At 42.8% G+C, this 19,281-nt stretch overlaps 1 protein-coding gene, 1 non-coding gene and 1 pseudogene across 2 annotated transcripts; 1 reads left to right on the top strand and 2 right to left on the bottom strand.

Moving 5' to 3' along the window:
- The first annotated feature begins 5,423 nt into the window (after window positions 1–5,423).
- On the top strand, window positions 5,424–8,805 carry LOC122659226 (annotated as a pseudogene).
- A 630-nt stretch (window positions 8,806–9,435) lies between these two features.
- Window positions 9,436–17,138, bottom strand: LOC122659225. The gene is made up of 4 exons (XM_043854360.1): window positions 16,894–17,138; window positions 16,581–16,734; window positions 9,613–9,696; window positions 9,436–9,501 (listed from the first exon to the last, which is right to left on the bottom strand). Exons 1-4 carry the CDS (start codon window positions 17,067–17,069, stop codon window positions 9,436–9,438), a joined length of 480 nt encoding a protein of 159 aa, XP_043710295.1. The 5' UTR covers window positions 17,070–17,138.
- Window positions 17,139–18,418: 1,280 nt separating this feature from the next.
- TRNAR-UCU lies at window positions 18,419–18,491 on the bottom strand. The gene has a single exon. It is a non-coding gene; the product is annotated as a tRNA-Arg (tRNA).
- Window positions 18,492–19,281: the final 790 nt, after the last annotated feature.

The following is a 19,281-nucleotide window of genomic DNA, read 5'->3' as shown; positions in this document are numbered from 1 at the left end:
CACCCTAGGAGGCCGTTGAAGGACACCACGAACTTGACTACCATGAAATTCACCATGATAGTCACTTGTCGAGGGTGTACCCCGAAGGTGACGGGTAGTTCTATGGTACCTCTGATGGAGGCGGTGGCACCTGAGAATCCATGGAGGTAAGTGGGCTCTGGTTTGAGCTGATCGTCCCCGAACCTGAACTGTCGATAGGCGTCCAAGGAGAGTACGTCAATAGACGCCCCTGTGTCTATCAATACCTTGTGTACAGGTCAGTTGGCTACCTCCACCTGTACGACCAGGGCATCTTCATATGGGAAGTTTAGTCCTTCCAGGTCTTCATCCGAGAAGGAGATCACCGCCTCGGCCTTGGCTATCTTGTTTGGCTTCTCTACCACTCCCACGAACCTGGTATGAGCTTTAGCTTTTCTGATGGACTCTTGCCCCGGTCCTCCAAGTATGGTGAGGATAGGAGGTCCCTTGGTGCCACTAGGTTCTATTGCATCTCTCCGCTCTTCTGGGCAATCTCTCTCTCGATCTGTTCTTCTTTCTTCTCATCTCGGTTCCACTCTGTCTCCGTTGTGACCTCTGTCTCCTTGGCCTGAGCGGTTGTCACGTCTCGCCTTCACATACTTGTTCAAGCTTCCTGCGCTTACAAGTTGTTTTATCTCTCTCTTCAATTGATAGCACTCCTCTGTGTCGTGCCCATTCTCTTTATGGAAGAGACAATACTTGTTAGGGTTTCGCTTCTCTGGTCCTGCTAGCATGGGTCGTGGCCAATGGAGTAGGTCACGGTCTTGGATCTGCATGAGTATCTGGGACTTGGTGGCGTTTAGTGGTGTGAACTCAGGGGTGCTTGCCCTCTCACTTCTCTCTGGGCGACGGTCTGTCCTCCTAGATGGGTGGTCGCCCTTCTCTTGTCGGCGCTCTGTCCTCGACCTCTTACCCTCTTTGCGGTCATCAGGTGCTGACCTCTTGTTGTCCTGCAGCTTGGCCTCGATTATTTTCGTTCTAGCTTGTAGTACCTCGGCCATATTTGTAAACTCATTGCACCGCTCCAGGAGCTCTTTCATAGTCCTGGTCTCATGACATGCCAGGTCCTTGATCAGGTCCAGATCCCTGATGCCTCCTGCTAGGGTTGCATGCTGTGTCTGGTCGTCCAAGTCTCGAACCTCCAGGGACTCCTTGGTGAACCTGCTAACGTACTCCCTGAGAGATTCCCCAGGGTTCTGTACCACGTTCAGTAGATTGACGGTGGTCTTCTTCTGCTTGACACTGCTTTGGAAGTGGGTGACGAACTATTTGCATAGCTCTGCGAACGAGCATATAGATCTCGATCGTAGCGTGGAGAACCATGATGTGGCTGCTCCCTTGAGGGATGCAGGGAATGCCCGACAGGAGACCACATCCGACCCACCATACAGCGTCATCATGCCATTAAAGTAGTTGATGTGGTCATTAGGGTCAGTGGTACCATTGTAAAGTTCAAAGGTGGGTAGTCGAAACCTGGAAGGTAGCGTGGCTGACATGATCTCTGCCGAGAATGGGTGTTGTCCAGGTATAAAATGTGTCTCGCCTTTGGTCTGCTTCTTCAACCCTTCCAGCTTCTCATCCAGGTCGCGGAGTCTTCAATCGAGCTCCTCGTCCCATGTCTGTCCCTCACGCCTGGCTAGACGTTCGCTGCGACCCCGTTCACGCTCTCTCCTGGATGTCCCCTCCCTCCTTGAGTGTTGGCGGGATGGTGAATGGTCACGTCGTGATGAACCCTGTCGTGAAGGTGAGGGGCTTTCCTCTCTGTAGGTCCGACTTCGTCGTGGTATGTGACCTTCTTCAAGTCGTCCGTCGAACACAGACCTCCGGACCAATCTCTGCGGGCTAGACACCCTCGCCCTGGGTGTTGGCATCCTCCCACATTCTGACCATGGCGAGAGGTCTCTTGTTCTCCTGGGACGCTGGGAAGGCTGCCCCCGCTGCGGAGTGGGGGTTGCCCGTTGCACAAGTCTCTCTGATCCCACGTCCCTAGGAGATGATCTCCTAGGGTTCGGCTCTTGTCGAGGTACGGACTCCACCCTTGCTGATGGCGACGTCCTTCGGCGGTGAGACGTCGCACGATGTGTCAAGTATTCTCGAAAGAGTCGTTGTTCATCGAGGATCTGTCGTTGCAGGTCGTTGATCTGACCCACAGTGGCTGGAGCATTGGGGTCAGGTATCACCTCCACCACCACATCGTCTGCCTCATCATTGTTGGGCTCATCGACCACAAACTAGTCATTAAGGGGGATCTCTTCCTCCAGAGGGACATGGTCCTGGTCATTGGCTCTGCGGCGAGAGCACTCTGGGGGTGGTGATCCATTCCTTGCTCCGTTGTTGGTGGTGGTAGTCTTCCTTCGTACCATTGAATGAATATGGAAGCGAGCTAGTAGTTGTAATGGCTAGCGTCGTTCCCACAAACGGCGCCAATCTGTTGCGTCAAGAAATCGTCGAGTGGTCCTGCGAGTGCCGTCACCTGCAAGTGGACCGAGGGGTCAACAGAGAGAACCGGTGTGGTTTTGGCCTGGGGCTCTCCTATGCCAAAGTTAGATCTCCTGAGCAAACAAATGAATAGTGATTATTCAATATGAGTTTAGCTGTCCCCTTTTAAAGGTGGTGTACCTTTCCTTTTATAGTAGTGTATGGCGGTGTGGAGAGTCCCAGTTTGATGGCGAGTGTGCCGTTGAGTGGATAGAGGCCCTGGGTAGCAGGGCTCTATCTTGATTGGCCATCTCCCAGCAGGAGGGAGTGTCCTGGTGGAACCAAGATCCTTGGCGGATAGATACCCGCGTGTGGTGATAACGTCATTGGTGCTTGAATCCGTCTGGGTGACGTGACTTCTAAGCGATGGCCTAGAGTCCTAGTGGTGACATGAGTCTGTAGTGACATGATTGGGTCATAAACGAGTGGCCCCGGTGTCCGTGTACATCACGTCTGCGTCCATGATGCCACGCCTGGGTGTGAGGCCATGCCTGGGTGAGGCCGCGCCTGGGTGAGGCCGCCGCCTTGGTGAGGCCGCACCTGGGTGAGGCCGCGCCTGGGTGAGGCCGCGCCTAGGTGAGAGGCCGCGCCTAGGCGAGAGGCCACTCCTGGGTGAGGCCGCTCCTGGGTGAGGCCACGCCTGGGTGAGGCCGGCACCTGGGTGAGGCCGGCTCCTGGGTGCGGGCCGCGCCTGGGTGAGGCCACGCCTGGGTGAGGCCGCCGCCTTGGTGACGCCGCGCCTGGGTGAGGCCGGCGCCTGGGTGCAGGCCGCGCCCAGGTGGGACCCCCGGTTGGTTCTCCTTGGTTCTGAAGCGGATCATTTTGTGACACGTGGCAGCCGCTGACTGGTTCGATGAATCTTGGATGTATCACTTGCTAACCTGTTGAGCCTCAAGTATTGCTCCTCCTCTAGATAGTGGTTCTTCCTCCAATGAGCACACTAGGTTAAACAATCTTGAACCTTCTTTGGTGTAGCCAAGGTTCTCCTAGTCAATCCAAGAATCTCTTCAGATCTTCAAGCACACATCAAGGTTTCCAAAACCCTAATTCTCAAAACTAGAGAGCGAGAAGAAGGGGAGAGAAGAGATCAAGAGGAGAGAGAGAGAGAGAGAGCCAAATTCGTCCAAAGGGGTGGAGCAAATTTTTGGCCAAGCCAGTGCTGGTCGTACCCTCCTTTGTGTGTTTATATAATTAGGGCTCTAAAAAAGCCCTATTTGAAATCCCAGTGAAAGTCCAACACTCTCTCTCCTCCTTGACTTGAACCTGTTTAAACCTGATGGGCTTCTAATTGGTAAAGAAGCAGACTCTTAAAGGGAATAGTAAATTATTTATTTATTTTATATTTAATGGATAAATAAAATTAGCATCATATCCATTAAATTGAATAAACAATTAATTAGCAAATCTCAAAAATTACCCTTACATAATAATAAATCATTATGTACCAACCCTCTACTAATCAACATCATCATTATGGAATCTAAGGCATATAAACATGTACTGCCAAACCCAATTCCATAGTACATGCCCATATCAAAGCGTTTGTGTACGTTATCAGAATCCACAAAACGTGATCACACATTTTTAATCAAAAACTACACATAACCTACCATTTTAAGTGAAAATAAGTTTTGCAAAAACCCTAAAATAGTATTGGATCTAGATTCTAATCCGACCATCCACAGACAATCTCTATCTTGATGTTCTCCAATCGAACAATGGGGACCACGTTGAGTAACTTTCTCACTCGCGAAATATTCGCGTATTCCCATAAACCGGCTTTGATTCTCTTGAATCTCAATCATTGATAATCCAAAGAATACGTTCACATTTCACAGTGACAAGGTCCTCTCCGGTACTGAGTCTTGGTGACACATGTTTATCTCAATCCTACAATTGACAATATACTTGATGAAATCAACACATTAAATTCTTAAACAATACACATCATAATGTGCACTCACATCCATACCCCAACATCAACATGTCTAGGCATATCCAATGTGATGACCATATGATAAGGGTGTTCAACCCAAATCCTAGTCGTGACTATCATTTTAAATTAAACTTACGGACACATAATGCTCAAAAAATTTATATCACATGTGATAATATTAAACCAAAATATGTAAACGGTTCAATACAATGTAAACCGAAACAAACCAAGTTTGATGGACACATAAATCAGCTCAGGAGAGAATGCTCTACGACCCACGACCAGCTTACTCAAATAGCGGCGAAAAGACTTGCTTGTTGTGCTACTTAAATAAAGTCATTTTCCTTTTGATATAAAAATAAATAAATAAACTGTTTTTGGAATAACACTTGGACTGATATCAGGCTACCAAACCCTTTTTAAAATTTTGAACTGCCTCGTTTTGTCTATGATAGTCTTCTTATATAATTCTTCTTAAAGTTTCTTGAGAGGTTTTCTCATGTGGAGTGTGAAGGGACCCAAGGGATTCAAACTCATTCCTTCTATACCTTCTGATCAGCACCGTTGTTCATATCATACGAATTTAACAGTACCATCCATGATCCTGATAATTACACGGCATATAGTCCAAGTCCACAATGAAGCAAAGCCAAGGCAGAAAAAAGGCACGAGAAACAAGAGCTGGTTAAATTCTTTTAATATTTTGCATTCAAAGATAAAGAAGCAGGCGCTGATTTTTAAATTTTTCATTGGAGAGTCCAAAGAAGCTGCTGATTTTAAAATTTGAGTTGCAGGATAGAAAGGATAATGCTTCACTCACTCAGAGACCCACTATAGTCCCTTTCCTATCTCCTTCTGATTCAAAAGTGAGAAAAGAGTGTTCACTTTACAAGCTTAATTCATAAAGGTAATGAGTAAGCAGTAAGAACCCAACTCTGAATCTCTTCATTTCTTCATCTTATTAACTTTGTTTTGTTCTGTTTGAAGTACTATGAGTGCTGGAGCTGTTCTGAAGACTTTTTGTTTCTTCTTCATAGTTATCTATGAAGTCTCTGGTTTGAGCTCTGATGGGGAAGTTCTGTTTTCCCTTTTCAAGAACTGGTTGGTACCTCCTTCAATCAAATCAAGCTGGAACCCCTTAGACTCCAATCCATGTTACTGGTATGGAATACATTGTGACCACAAACAGAATGTGATCTACATCAACATTTCGAGTAATGGGATAGCCGGTCCATTGGGACCGGAGATTGGCCGGTTAAGATATCTCAGCAAGATTGATATCAGCAATAACAGTCTTTCAGGTAAGATCCCGAAAGAGTTGGGGAATTGTAGTCTACTTGAACATTTGGATTTATCCAAGAACAATTTCACTGGAGAGATACTAGAAAGCTTGACAAAGTTGCAGAATCTAAGGTATTTATCCCTTTTTGAGAATTCACTTAGTGGAGAAATACCTGAATCATTGTTTTGGATTCCACATCTCTCAGAGGTTTATTTTAGTGTCAATGATTTCACTGGTTCAGTCCCATTGAACTTAGGAAACATGTCTGAACTTACATCTCTATGGTTGGATAATAATCGATTTTCGGGCACCATACCTTACTCCATTGGAAATTGTACTAAACTGACAGAAGTGCATCTGAAGAATAACCAGTTTGTTGGAGCTTCTTCAAGAATTTGATGCAAGTTTGAACAGTTTTATTGGTTCAATTCCTTTGGGTTCGGGCAAATGCAAGGAACTGAAAGAGCTGACTCTTTCCTCCAACAGTTTGAGTGGGCAAATCCCATCAGGCATTGGCAACTGCAGTAGCTTGACTAAATTTGCAGCTGTGAGTAATAGTTTAACAGGTCAGATCCCATCTTCCTTCGGGTTACTCTCTAAGCTTTCGTCTCTTTTCATGTCTCTAAATTCATTATCTGGGAAAATACCACCTGAGATTGGTAATTGTAGTTCCATGATTAAATTTGATTCATATGGAAACCGACACGAAGGTGAAATTCCAAGTGAATTGGGGAGGTTGCAGAATTTGCAGGAACTCTGGTTGTTTGACAATAATCTGACTGGAGAAATGCCAGTTAGCATTTGGAGGATTCCAACCCTTAAGGTTTTACTTGTTTATAACAACAGGTTAACAGGGGAACTACCATTAGAGATGACTATACTTCGATACTTGAGGAATATTTCCTTGTTCAACAACCATTTTTCTGGACTCATACCTGAAGGATTAGGTGTTAATAGTAGTCTAGAACAATTGGATTTCACAAACAACAAGTTTTCAGGCAAAATCCCACCAAACCTCTGTTTCGGAAAGCGATTAAAAGTTATGAATATGGGCTTAAATCTACTTGAAGGTAGTATACCTTCAGATGTCGGAAGTTGTTCAACCTTGAGAAGGTTGATTCTTGAACAGAATAATCTTACTGGATCACTTCCCAAGTTTGTGAGAAACCAAAATCTGCTGTTCATGAACATTCAGGGAAATAACATCATTGGAGAAATTCCATCAAGCATTGGGAACCTTACCAATATAACTTCAATTAATTTGTCTAGGAATAACCTGACGAGTCTCATACCTCGAGAGCTGGGGAACCTAGTGCACCTTGAGGTTCTTAATTTGTCTTGTAACCATTTGCAAGGTCCATTGCCTACACAAATCTCAAACCTTACCAAATTGTATTCACTGGATGTGGGTTTCAACTCATTGAATGGTTCAATTCCATTGAGTTTAAAGAGCTTGACAGAATTATCAGTATTGATACTGAAAGAAAATCAGTTCACCAGTGGAATCCCAGATTGGTTGTCAGAATTTGGAAAGCTTTCAGAGTTGCAGATGGGAAGAAATTTTCTTGGGGGAAGCATCCCTCCATCAATTGGACAATTGCAGAACCTGGTTTATGCTTTGAATCTTAGTGATAATGGACTGACAGGACCCATTCCCACACAGTTGGAGAAGTTGAAAATGCTACAGAGATTGGATATATCTCAAAACAATCTTAGTGGAAGTTTAGCACCACTTGAAGGACTCGACTCCTTGCTCGAGCTGAATATCTCATATAATCTCTTCAGTGGGCCAATACCGGATAAGCTGATGAAGTTACTTAACTCCTCTCCATCTTCATTTCTAGGAAATCTTGGACTTTGTATATCTTGCAGGCCAAGGGCTGGCTTATCTTGCAGTGGCAACAGCAATTTGAGTATATGTGGTCATGAGCAATCAACTGATCAGAAAGGCCTTACTAAAGTAAAGATCATATTGATAGCTCTTGGTTCATTTCTATCTTGTGTAGTAACACTTCTTTTGCCAATTTATATGCTGCTAAGGAGTAGAAGACCAAAACCAGTTGAAATGTATGATTGCAATAATTCTAATTTTCCATTGAATGAAGTGATGAGGGCTACTGAGGATCTGAATGAAAGATACATTATTGGCAGAGGAGGCCATGGAATTGTTTATAAGGCATCAATGGGTACTGACAGACTATATGCTGTAAAGAAAATTATGTTCGCAGGCCAAAAAGGGGCTAACAAAAGCATGATCAGAGAAATCGAGACCGTTGGGAAGATCAGGCACCGTAATCTGGTGAAACTGGAAGGTTTCTGGTTTGGCAGAGACTATGGGTTGATTTTGTACAAGTACCTAGGGAATGGAAGTCTTCATGATGTACTCCATGAGAACTATCTGGCTCCAGTTCTCCGATGGGAAATGCGTTACAGAATTGCGCTGGGAACTGCCCAGGGATTGGTTTATCTTCATCATGACTGTGATCCTGCTATTGTACATCGAGATATCAAACCAAAGAACATACTTTTGGACTCAGAAATGGAGCCTCATATCTCTGATTTCGGCATTGCAAAACTCATGGATCAGTCACCAGCTTCTGTTCACTCTGTCACAATTGCAGGCACCATTGGATATATCGCTCCAGGTACTCTTTCTGTCCTTGTGTTTCACTGTATTCTCGATTAGTCTTACCACTTCAAGTAATTTTGGATTGTCACAGAGTGTGCATTCACAACATCGAGGAGCAAGGAATCAGATGTGTACAGCTATGGAGTTGTCCTGCTTGAGTTGATAACTAGGAAGGAGGCAATAGATCCTTCACTACCAGAGGATACAGACATAGTGAATTGGGTGCACTCCAGATGGAGGAGTGGAAAATCCATTGATGCAATTGCTGATCCGAGCCTCATGGAAGAACTCATGGTCCCAGTGGTCATGCAAGAAGTGGTCCATGTGCTGCTGTTGGCTCTGAGATGTACAGGAAAACAGCCAAGTGATAGACCAACAATGAGGGATGTGGTGAAGCAAGTAGTAGATACAAGGGCTCAGGTTAGAAGACAAACAAGCTAGTTATGAAATCTGTTGCTGACTAATAACGCCCCCCCCCCCCCCAAAAAAAAAAAAAAAGCTTCCAAACTTAGTAATTAGTATTGTTCTTACTGTCAAACATCCTTCTGTTCCTAATCCATCTGTAACCTTCCAATTCCTAATGGCAGCTGCAAATAGACAATGTTTCCTCTATCAAAAAAAAAAAAAAAGAAGACAATGTTTCAATCTATTTCTCTTTTCTTTAATACTTAAAATCAATGTGTCAACATCAAGATTTAAAGCAAAGTGTTTGTCTTTGCTTTCTTGGCCTTGGTTTTTTTGTCTTTGAGTTCCTCTCTGTTTCAGTTGTAGGCTTCTGTGGCTGTTTGGTCCAACCCTCTTTTCTTCAAGATTTAAAGCAAAATATATTCTCTTATTTTTTATTTTTTCTCAAAAAGGATGTAAAACAAAATGTTACATTATTACATAACCTTGAACTGTAGATAATCAATATCATTGTGTATCGATGCCCTCTATAAGAGTTGTTGAACAGTGATGGCCACTGAGAGGGGGGTGAATTAGTGGACTCTAAAAATTCTTCCTTCAACAGGTCCAACTCCCAGTTCACCTGTTGATGTCCTCAGCACTCAACACAACCACTGAAGGTGTCCTCTCGAGTGCACAGTCACAAAGTCAATACTGCCTGACAACTTTGACCAAAGCACACTCAACCACAATCACTGACACTGTTGCCTCGAGCTGATGAAAATAATGTTGCCAAGAGCTAATCCTCACACTTTGCACCTCTCAATCAAGCACACAACCTTAGTCACTGTTGAAGTCCCTCCCTATCAGCATACATACACATACACAATCGTGTGACACACCTTTCCTATCAACCACAGGCAGGCATACAATTTCAGTGGCAAGGTCTACCCGGTGTGCATACACATCCTGCAGACAAGCACTCCAAAATACAAACATACATCCACAAAACAAAATATATGTGCTTCGGAAAGTTTCCTACATGCATGGAATAATAATCACACTGACCTCAGCATCTACTCATCACTATTTTCTAAGCATAGAACTGAGAGGCCGCACCCATGCCCAATTCAGGTAGTCAATACTACTAGTGTCCAGTACCCATTGAACACTCGAACATAAAATCAAATTTTGAGCTTCTATGAGTGCCCTACAATGAATTTCACATAACATAGGTCTACGACAGTACAACCTCGCTAATACAAGTAATAGAAATACTGTAAATCAAGTATACATGCTAACAAGTGTTGAAAGGCTTACAACCATGCTAGTCTCTGATCAGTGATGTCTAGCGATGAAACTGGGATCACAAACTGCTCACTAGAATCTTCAACTTCTCCTAATTTGATGGAGAACTAAAATCTTCAAGTGTGCATAATGTCTAGAGTCCATGAGTGGTCCCTAGCAGTGTGGGCAACCACTATTCTTCCCCCATTCTTTTCGATTTTTTTTCTTTTTTTCCTTCTTCTTCTTCGATCTTCTTCTTCTTCTCCTTCTTCTCCTTCTCTTTTATTTCCTTCTCCTTTTTCTTCTTCTTAATTCCCTTTTCTTTTTCTTCCCTTTCTATGTAATAAACCACAGTAAATGAACAATGAATGCTCACTCGCCATTTCAACAGCTTCCTTGAAGCTCTATGAATGCAAGGATGAGGTTGGTGATGGCATCAATGCACACAACAAGGACGGAAGGGTATTTCTTCAATTTCCGTACATATGGATGCTGCAACCCTCTTTTTCTCCTTTCTCAGAGTATAGTGCTCTCCAAGATGAGCATTTAGGAACTTGGAACCGCCAAATGTTTGTCGAATGAGAGAGTTATGACATGTAGAAGTTCGGCTAATGTGAGATCTCATAATGGAATCTCGGGAGTGAGTAGGGTGTACGGGCATAGCACCATAATGATGCCTAATCTAGTAGAATGCACGTGCAGGAGTATGCCTAATAGGGGTCATCAGATAAAAATCTAAAAACACACCTTAAATAACGTCCATCAGATCATGTCAGAGGTAGTCATATGGTTAGCATGATTTACGGACGGTCGCATCCCTTGGATTAGCATCTCGTGACGCGTCATCGTGTCACGAGTTAAAGTGTCAGGCTACGTATCAATCTCTGATTGGTCCGGTCAGTACGGCCAACTGCAGATCGTCCGATCTACAAGGAGTGCATGGGAAATCATTGTGACCATCAGATCTCTTCATTCTGTCGGGTTCAAACGTGGCTCGAGTATGATCTCAGAGAAAAGAATCTAGAACAAGTGTATGGTGCATGCGCTTTTCAAGGGAGCTGGACCACAGGGGTGTATTGACAGATTCAATGTCGTCTTCTGGATCGTAATCCAATTCCACGTACAAGATGATAGTCAAACAATCGGCATCTCAAAATGTCATACCAAATGCCCATGAAGCACCATAGAAGAGTCATAGGGGTCGCTTGATTCTGTATTACGTATCTTACCTTAATATCATTGTCCTATGAAGGATCGAAGATGAGTCTTGGGATCTTCTATTTCGTTGAATTATTATGATATGCACTTAAATCTAGCTGGAAGAAGAGCATTTGGGAAGAAACACATACCTTCTGCATCTATGATTTGCTCTTCTTCTGAATTGATGTTCTTAAGGGCTTGTTCAAGTTTCTCAACCTTCTCACGAAGGACCTTATTTTCAGGGGATTCCACACTAGGTAGAGGGCTTGAATTGATGACAACTTCATAATCGTGAGTTCCTACATTTGGTCTAGTTCCTCGGGTAGTTCAAACCGATGATTGTTGTGGAACTACCTGTGGTAATAAGCCCCTAATAACGATACTAGTCCATCGTTAAAACTGAAAGCATCCCAATTCCCAAGATACTAGATACTAAGCAAAGATTTATTAACATTCAAATAACAATTTAAACAAGTCTTTTTTTCATTGATTTAGATCTTTCCTAAAAAATGTCAATTGAATTGACTCCTTAAATCACGACGATTGAATATGAATGGGCTATTATTATTTCGAACAAGCCGTTATGGTGAAATTGGTAGACACGCTACTCTTAGGAAACAATGCTAAAGCATCTTGGTTTGAGTTCGAGTGACTTTGATTGAAGTTTGTCCATGTTGTTGGATGGTTCTTCGTTGTTACTCATAACTGAAGGTGTTGTAAATACTAGTGAAATATCTCTAATGATGATGGTTATGTGACTCTGACTAATCTTTAGCCAAGCGGCTCCACACCCGTGAGGGTGACTACCAGTGGGTTGTGAATGGTGCTTAAAAAGGTAACAAACTGATTAGATTTAGAGCACGGCCTATTCTAACCCATGATGTTTTAACTAAAAAGGTTCACAATATGGTACATAAACAATATTTAGTCAAATTGAACTCCCCAATTCTCATGGGTACTCCAAACGCCAATTATAGTTAGTTGTGTATCCTAGGGGTATGATTTCTATGTCCTTACATGATGCATGAATAATTCTGAAATAGGACATAAGGTTCCCCTACTGTATCAAGGAGCATCGGATAAGCCTACACCTGGTCTGCACCATGGTGGTCAAACAGTACGTTGATCATATACCCGAAGATATTGGGTTACAAGGTGGGTGTGAATTCGCCATGGGGCCCCATGTCTGTACTCCGATCCCATGGATAGCTCATGTGCTATTTCATGCATTAATGAAGGAGTTTGTGAAAAAGGTTTTATGCATGCTGCATGTTAATACATACAAATCCTAGCAAACATGTTTGGCATAAAAAGGCCCAAGCAAATACAAACAAATGGGTACAGTGATGTTTGACATTTAAGGCATCCCCAGTGGAGTAGCCACTTTGGGGACAAGGGGTTTGGGGGGAAACTTGCCCTCCAGGCCTTTATTGACAACGAGTCACCGTCGCTAGATTAGGGTCTAGTACCTTTACTAAAAATAAACAAACTAACTCCATTCGAACTAATCAAATCCAAAGGTTGGGATTTGTGTCAGTTTGCGGTCCAGGGAAGCTGTTAGGCACCCCGGTCCACCTGGTAAAAATCAAACTTCTACCCTAAGTTAATGTGTTATACATGGGCCAAACAATAGAGAAACAAACAAGCTAAATATCACACTCATTAAAGAGGGAAGGAAAATGACTTACCTTAATCTAGCTTTACCTATCTGATTAGTATACTAAATTTAAAGCATGTGTTCAATAAATGTAAGGGAAAATCTATGTCAAACATGCCATGGTCATTTACATATAGGTTGGAAGCACAATGAAGTGATTCCCCCATATTCATGACATTGTCAGGTTCCTACTAATTTAACATGATGTATGAGAGATTGTGCGATAGAGATACTTCAACACACATTGTAGACCTCTCATGAGGTGTTTAGTGTTAAAACATGTTTTCAATGGTTTACCCAAACCCTACCCAATCAAAGCAACACCTCATAATCATAAAATTGTAAGGGAAGTTCAGAAAAACAAACCCGAAAGATAATGTATAGTGGATGCTTGAGAAGGCCAGAAACTAGATTTCCAACTACGGAGAGAGAGGAAGCGGCCCGCAACTATCTAAGGTCCTCTATATAAGATAATCATCATGAGAAGAAAATGGGAAAAAGAACATTGTCTAGTTGTGTGGCCCCTATGCCTAGACATAGGAGTGTGTGAGATTACTGTTCCATCCCTCGTGAAATAAAAAATCCTATTTATGTTGAAGCCCCATGCATGCGCTCTCATTGGCCCCCACGTTGGTGCAGGGCCACGCAACCAAATAGAGATCTCTTGCCCTAAGAAAATTTAAATATATTAAACATTTTAAAATAATTAGCTAATATGTTTTTGGGAGAGGAGAGGCATACCGTGCAATTGCCACATACTAGCAAGAGGCATCAATGGGGCACAACACAAGGTATCATACAAAAGAGGCACATGTCATTTCAAAAGGAGATAAAACAAAAAAGGAAGAAAATTATTTGTGGGGAAGTGTGTGCCCTATGCCTAGACACAGAGGAGGCAAAATGATCACCCCACCCCCATGAAAGGCGGTAATGACCACCTTGTTGATGCCACTGTGTATGCTCCCATTGCCCCCACACCTGCAAGGGCCACACTCCCCACAGAGAACTCTTACCCAAAAGAAAACACAATGCTGACTAGCTAGCATACGACACACAGGTAGTGTGCCCAGTAGGGGTGTAAGTTTGGCCCTGTCGGCCCGAGCCTGCCTTGAGCCCAAACATAGCCTGAGCTAGATTTTTCAACCGTGAAGTCAAGTTAGGGTTGAAATTTTCAGGCCCGGTGTTAGGGGGGCTGGGTTAGATTTGAGGCATCGGTCTTGTGTTGGGTTATGCTTTACAATTTCGGGTTTACATCTAACAATTTTTGTTTAGTATCTAATTATCTATTGGTTTACAAAAGCAAAAAAAATGATTGAAAGTATTTAAGATTAAAAGTTTTGGACGAAGTTGTTTAACCCAAAGAAAAGTCTAATAGCCAATCATATATTTTTACCATGTGATTGGACTAAGCGTATATGGGCTTCTGGTCCTCTTGGACTATGAACTGAGCATCTCTCTGGCCCATCCTTCATCAATCTGTGTGCATCTTTACTTGCATCCCCCGATCTTGATAAACAATCTATTTCCTGGTTCTTCTCTATTTTCATTATTACTTGTTATTATATATGGTTTGTAAAGAACAATGTTGTTATGCGTGGTACTTCAGCTGACCCCTTACTGGTTATCAAAGTGTATTAAAATGGGCAAATAATCTACGTATCTCACCACCTACAATAAATTCATTTATGATGGAATCACCATATTATGGATCTCCTAATATATCTCATTCCTCTGTTTCTAAAACTATAATGAACCTACCTGGTTTAATTGTCGTAAGAGTTTCTGAACCCGCTTCTAAATTAGTCTAGTGGCACTTTAACATTTTGATAGATGGACAAAGTTTTCTAACAAATGCAGGTTTAATAAGTGTACAGGACCCCATGGAGGCAGAACTTTTTGGTCTTCTACAAGGATGGGAAAGAGCTAACAAGGAGCAGATCCCCATAAGACATGTCTGGTTATGCAACAATGACCTCTTTCAGCTTTTAATTTCCAAAGACTCCTACCTTTTACCCTGGAACCTTATGCATAACTTTTTTGTTTTAACTGAAAAAACTGACAGCTTTGAAAACATTACTTTTCATCTTTGTCAGCATCCGGCCTAGTCTAAGGCTCACCCACTGTTGTACTTAATTTCTTAAGGTTTATATATATGTTTTCCTTTCATCGAAAAAAAAAACCAATACCCAATTACATGTGCCTCTTATTTTTTTTATGCATTGGAGGACACAAATGGCAAAATAGTAGGGCCATTCAGGGTCAATCAGGACCAACCACACCCAGCCCGACCCAGTCATGATTAATCCAGACTGGGCAGGGGAGCCCGACAAGGTTAGGTCTGCACTGAGATATCTCAGCCGGACCTCAGGCGAGGTTGGGCTTGGGCTGAGATAAGAAGACTCAGGGTTGGGTTGGTGGGTTAGGGTTTTAAAAAACCCAGCCCAATCCCACCATGTTTCACCCCTAGTGCCTAGGGATGTAAATGGATAACCGAAATCCAAATCCGAATCCATATCCGTATCCGTTTAGGGACATCCATATTCGTTTAGAGATACCCGAAAAAACGGAAAAATAATCCGAATACTCCGATTAAAATCCATCCGAAAAAAAATTTGAATACTTAATAATAAAAAATTAAGTAAATAATGATTTTGAGGATTTTTAAAAATTCAACAGGTTCTAGAATATGATGAAAAGAAAATCATGATCTAAGAGATATGGATTGAGAATGAATTGTATCTGTTAGGGAGAGGAAGTTCTGGGTTACACAAGGCAGAGATGTAAACGGATGGTCGAAAATCAAAATCCAATTTGCATCCAAATCCGTTTAGAAGTATCCGTATTCGGTCAGGGAATATCCGGCTTCGATCACATCTGATCTGTATCCGATCCGAATCCGATCCGTTTACATCCCTACTAGTGCCCCGCCTTTGGAATACCTACACCCACCCCATATAACCAATAAATAATAGGTAAAGTACACGTACACCCCTAGAATGTACCCAATATTCCTCGTACCCCCCTAAGCGGCTCAATATTCCACATACCACCCCTCAATATTCCACGTACCACCCTTGCTTTACAACCCAAATGCCATTTAAGTCCACACCAGTTATTAAATGCTATAAAATGACCAAACTACCCTTTCTTCTATTCTTTCTTAAATTTGAAAAGACCTAATTGCCCTGACCTATTTGCTAAAATTTGAAAAGACTAAAATACCCTCATCTTCCCCAAACACCACCCCCCACCATTAACACCATCACCATCCCACCGCGAAGCCCTACCTCAGTGTCTCTCCTCCCCTCCTCTACTTCCTCTACCTCTCGTTGAGTTGGGAGCCGCAGGATTGGTGTATTCGTATGCATAGTTAGCAGCAACGGCGATCGACTGAGACGGGTGATGCATCGCATGGTAACCTAAAATCTGCTGCTGATGCTGATCCGAAGGCATGTGAATAAGCGGTGGAGCTGCTGTGGCAGCCGTTCTGTACACATGGGCTGCCGATTCGGGCTTAGCAGGAGGAGTTGCGGTCATGGGGGGATAAACAGGCGCAGCGGGCTCTTTGAAAGCTGCTGCTGCAGCAGAAGTGATCATGGCAGGGTTGGGTGATGTTGAGGGTCGACTAGATGGGACGGTTTGAGTGTCGCCTACATAGGATTGAACAGGCAAGTTGTAAGCTTGTGGTTGCCTAACAGGCAAGAAATACATTGGGTATTGCTGCTGATCGAGTTGGTGAGGAAGCTGCTGCTGCTGCTGCGCCGAAGGGTACATGAATCGCAAGGACCCTGTTGTCTCTAGCGGGAGATGCAGGTGCGACTGGATCTTGATAGAACACTGGTTTTGGGCGAGAATTGGCATCTCTACAACATTTTTTAAACAATTCAGAAATCGTTTTCCAATCAAATAAAAACTGAATCAATGTAATTTAACATCCCAATCCCTCAGAAATATAGAAATCGAGAAATCGAAATAAACATAAAAAGAACTAAGAAGAGAAGAAGCAGAGAGATTGAGGATACCTTGCAGCTGCATCTGGGGAAGGTAAATCAACTCCCATCTTCTGTTGCAATTGCGGCTGTGGCAGCTTCCGGAAACCAACAGGGGCTCCGTGACCTGATGGCTCATCGTCCGAGTAAACCCGGCCGGAGTTTTCACTAGCAACAGTGGTAGGGTTAACCGTAACAGCTGGCGCCATTGCTGCAGCTGCTGCGACGATGGTCGGAACAGGTCGCGGAGAAGTCAGGGAAACAAAACCCTCCTCTTAATTGTGGAAGCAGCGACACTCAGCTGTGAGAAATGTTCCTCTAGCCCAACCTTTTGATCATGCAAGCAAACACCATCCTCAACATGAACCCGAATCGGAGGCAAATTAGACATAGAAGGCGAAGAAGTTGTTGAACCAAAAGATGAATTGGTTTCCTTCATTGGAGAATCCGGCAGCGATTGAACATCTTGCCCAGATTTATTAACCTGCTTGTTACTGCCACCCAGGGAATCAGATTGAACCTCCCCATCACGGCACGGTGGGATGGTGATAGTGTTAATGGTGGGTGGCGGCGGCAGCGGCGGCGGTGGTGGGGGGTGGCTATGTAAAACAAAATGATGATTTGAGAAAGATGAGGGCATTTTAGTCTTTTCAAATTTTAGCAAATAGATTAGGGTAATTAGGTCTTTTCAAATTTTAAAAAAGATGGAAGAAAAGGTAGTTTGGTCATTTTATAGCATTTAATACTTGGTGTGGATTTAAATGGCATTTGAAATGTAAAGCAAGGGTGATACGTGAAATATTGAAGAATGATACGTGGAATATTGAGCCACATAAGGGAATACGAGGAATGTTGGGTGTATTCTACGAGGCTATGTGTACTTTACCCATAAATAATTCAGAGACAAAATAAACCACCCAGACGACCAGACCCAATCTCTATCTGCTTTTAAGTCATAGACTAAACCCATCTTTTTCTCAATTCTCCCTCGTGCTGCGTACTCTCCACTCCCCAAGTCCATGTGCTCTTGATACATACTGCGGCCACTTTCAAATATTTTGACTTCTCATGATCCTCTGTCTCAAAGGTCTCAAAGGAAGGTACTCTTTTTAAATTTTGGGCTGATAACGACTGATACGTATCAGTATCGTAATATATCATTGTAACCGTAATTTAATTCTGTGAACTAAAACTTTATCTTGAAGTAAGGGTGTCGATTTGAAACCAGACTAAAGAAGTAAAATCCAACCAAACCAAAGCAAATTCAGTTCCAATTTGATTTTGAGATGTAGAACCGAGTTCAGTCCGGTACCAGTTTCAGCATAAGAACCGAATTCCAAAATCATATGGGGGTGTGGAGAGAAGCAAGGGTTAGGGCGGTATGGGGGAGTGCAGGGAAGCAAAGGGTAGGGCGGTGGGGATTAGGATGGAGGGGAGAGATGCAGAGGAGGGCCATAGGGGGTAGAAATTTTAATATATATTAATATATTATTATAGTATAAATGTATAATATTTTTTTATTTTTTGATAAAAAATTTAATATTAACAATAAATTAATCACACCCGGTGGGACTCGAACCCACAATCGCCTGATTAGAAGTCAGACGCCTTATCCATTAGGCCACGGGTGCTTGTTGTTTTATAGTTTAATATATAAATATTATATTTACTACATATACAAATTAGATTTGAATCATGAAAGAACTAAAGAGATTCAATTTGAGTATGAAATTTCAGAATCGATTCGTTTCTGGATTTGATTCTAGATCACACCAAGACCCTATGGAACCAAATCGAATAATAGATTCTTAACCGATTTACACCCTTATCTTGAACCATCGCTCATGAAATCACTGGATCATTCAATAGCCAAATGAAAAAATAAACTCTTCTTCAGGGACTAGCATACTTAGGGTTTTGAGCTTGTCCAATTAAAACCTCTCTCAAATGTCTCAACCTTCCTCAAATTCTCTTTCCCCCTCTCTAATCGGCACTGTTTTCTTTGAATTAGATCAACATGCTACCATGGTTTTAAGAATGGGAATGGGATCAGTGAATTGGCGGATTCAGATCGGAATCAATCGTGACCGATCCAGCCAATTCTGGATGATTTTCGCCAATTCTTCTCCATTTTTGGTCAATTCAAATTGGAAACGGCATCGACCGATTCAGTTCCAGATTCTGTTTTTTGAAACCTTGCTTGCAACTCGTCTGCATCTTCTTGGTAAACCGACAGAGCCCTCTTGACCAGAGAGTCAGCTATATTCGTTTAACTCCCTTGAAACATAAGTTAACAAAAAACAGAGTGGAAAGATGAGATATATGATGTCTTCCAAAATAGACCTCAACTTCAGTGGTGAAGTCGTAATCCCCAGTTGCAAGAAATTAATAACACTCTTGTTAGGTTGCGTTTGGTTACTT

The sequence above is a fragment of the Telopea speciosissima genome, chromosome 4, assembly GCF_018873765.1.
Source record: "Telopea speciosissima isolate NSW1024214 ecotype Mountain lineage chromosome 4, Tspe_v1, whole genome shotgun sequence".
NCBI lineage: Eukaryota > Viridiplantae > Streptophyta > Magnoliopsida > Proteales > Proteaceae > Telopea > Telopea speciosissima.
The sequence above is the reverse complement of the archived record's forward strand: the minus strand, read 5'-3'. Positions and strand labels throughout refer to the sequence as shown.

What these genes read in the sequence shown, in the direction of transcription:
- LOC122659225 (XM_043854360.1), bottom strand. Translation starts at nt 17,069, where the DNA reads ATGGCGCCAGCTGTTACGGTTAACCCTACCACTGTTGCTAGTGAAAAC. An exon ending in TCCCCAGATGCAGCTGCAAG is followed by an intron (nt 16,735 to 16,893) that starts GTATCCTCAATC and finishes AAAATGTTGTAG; the next exon opens with AGATGCCAATTCTCGCCCAA. An exon ending in AAGGTGTGTCACACGATTGT is followed by an intron (nt 9,502 to 9,612) that starts GTATGTGTATGT and finishes TATTTTCATCAG; the next exon opens with CTCGAGGCAACAGTGTCAGT.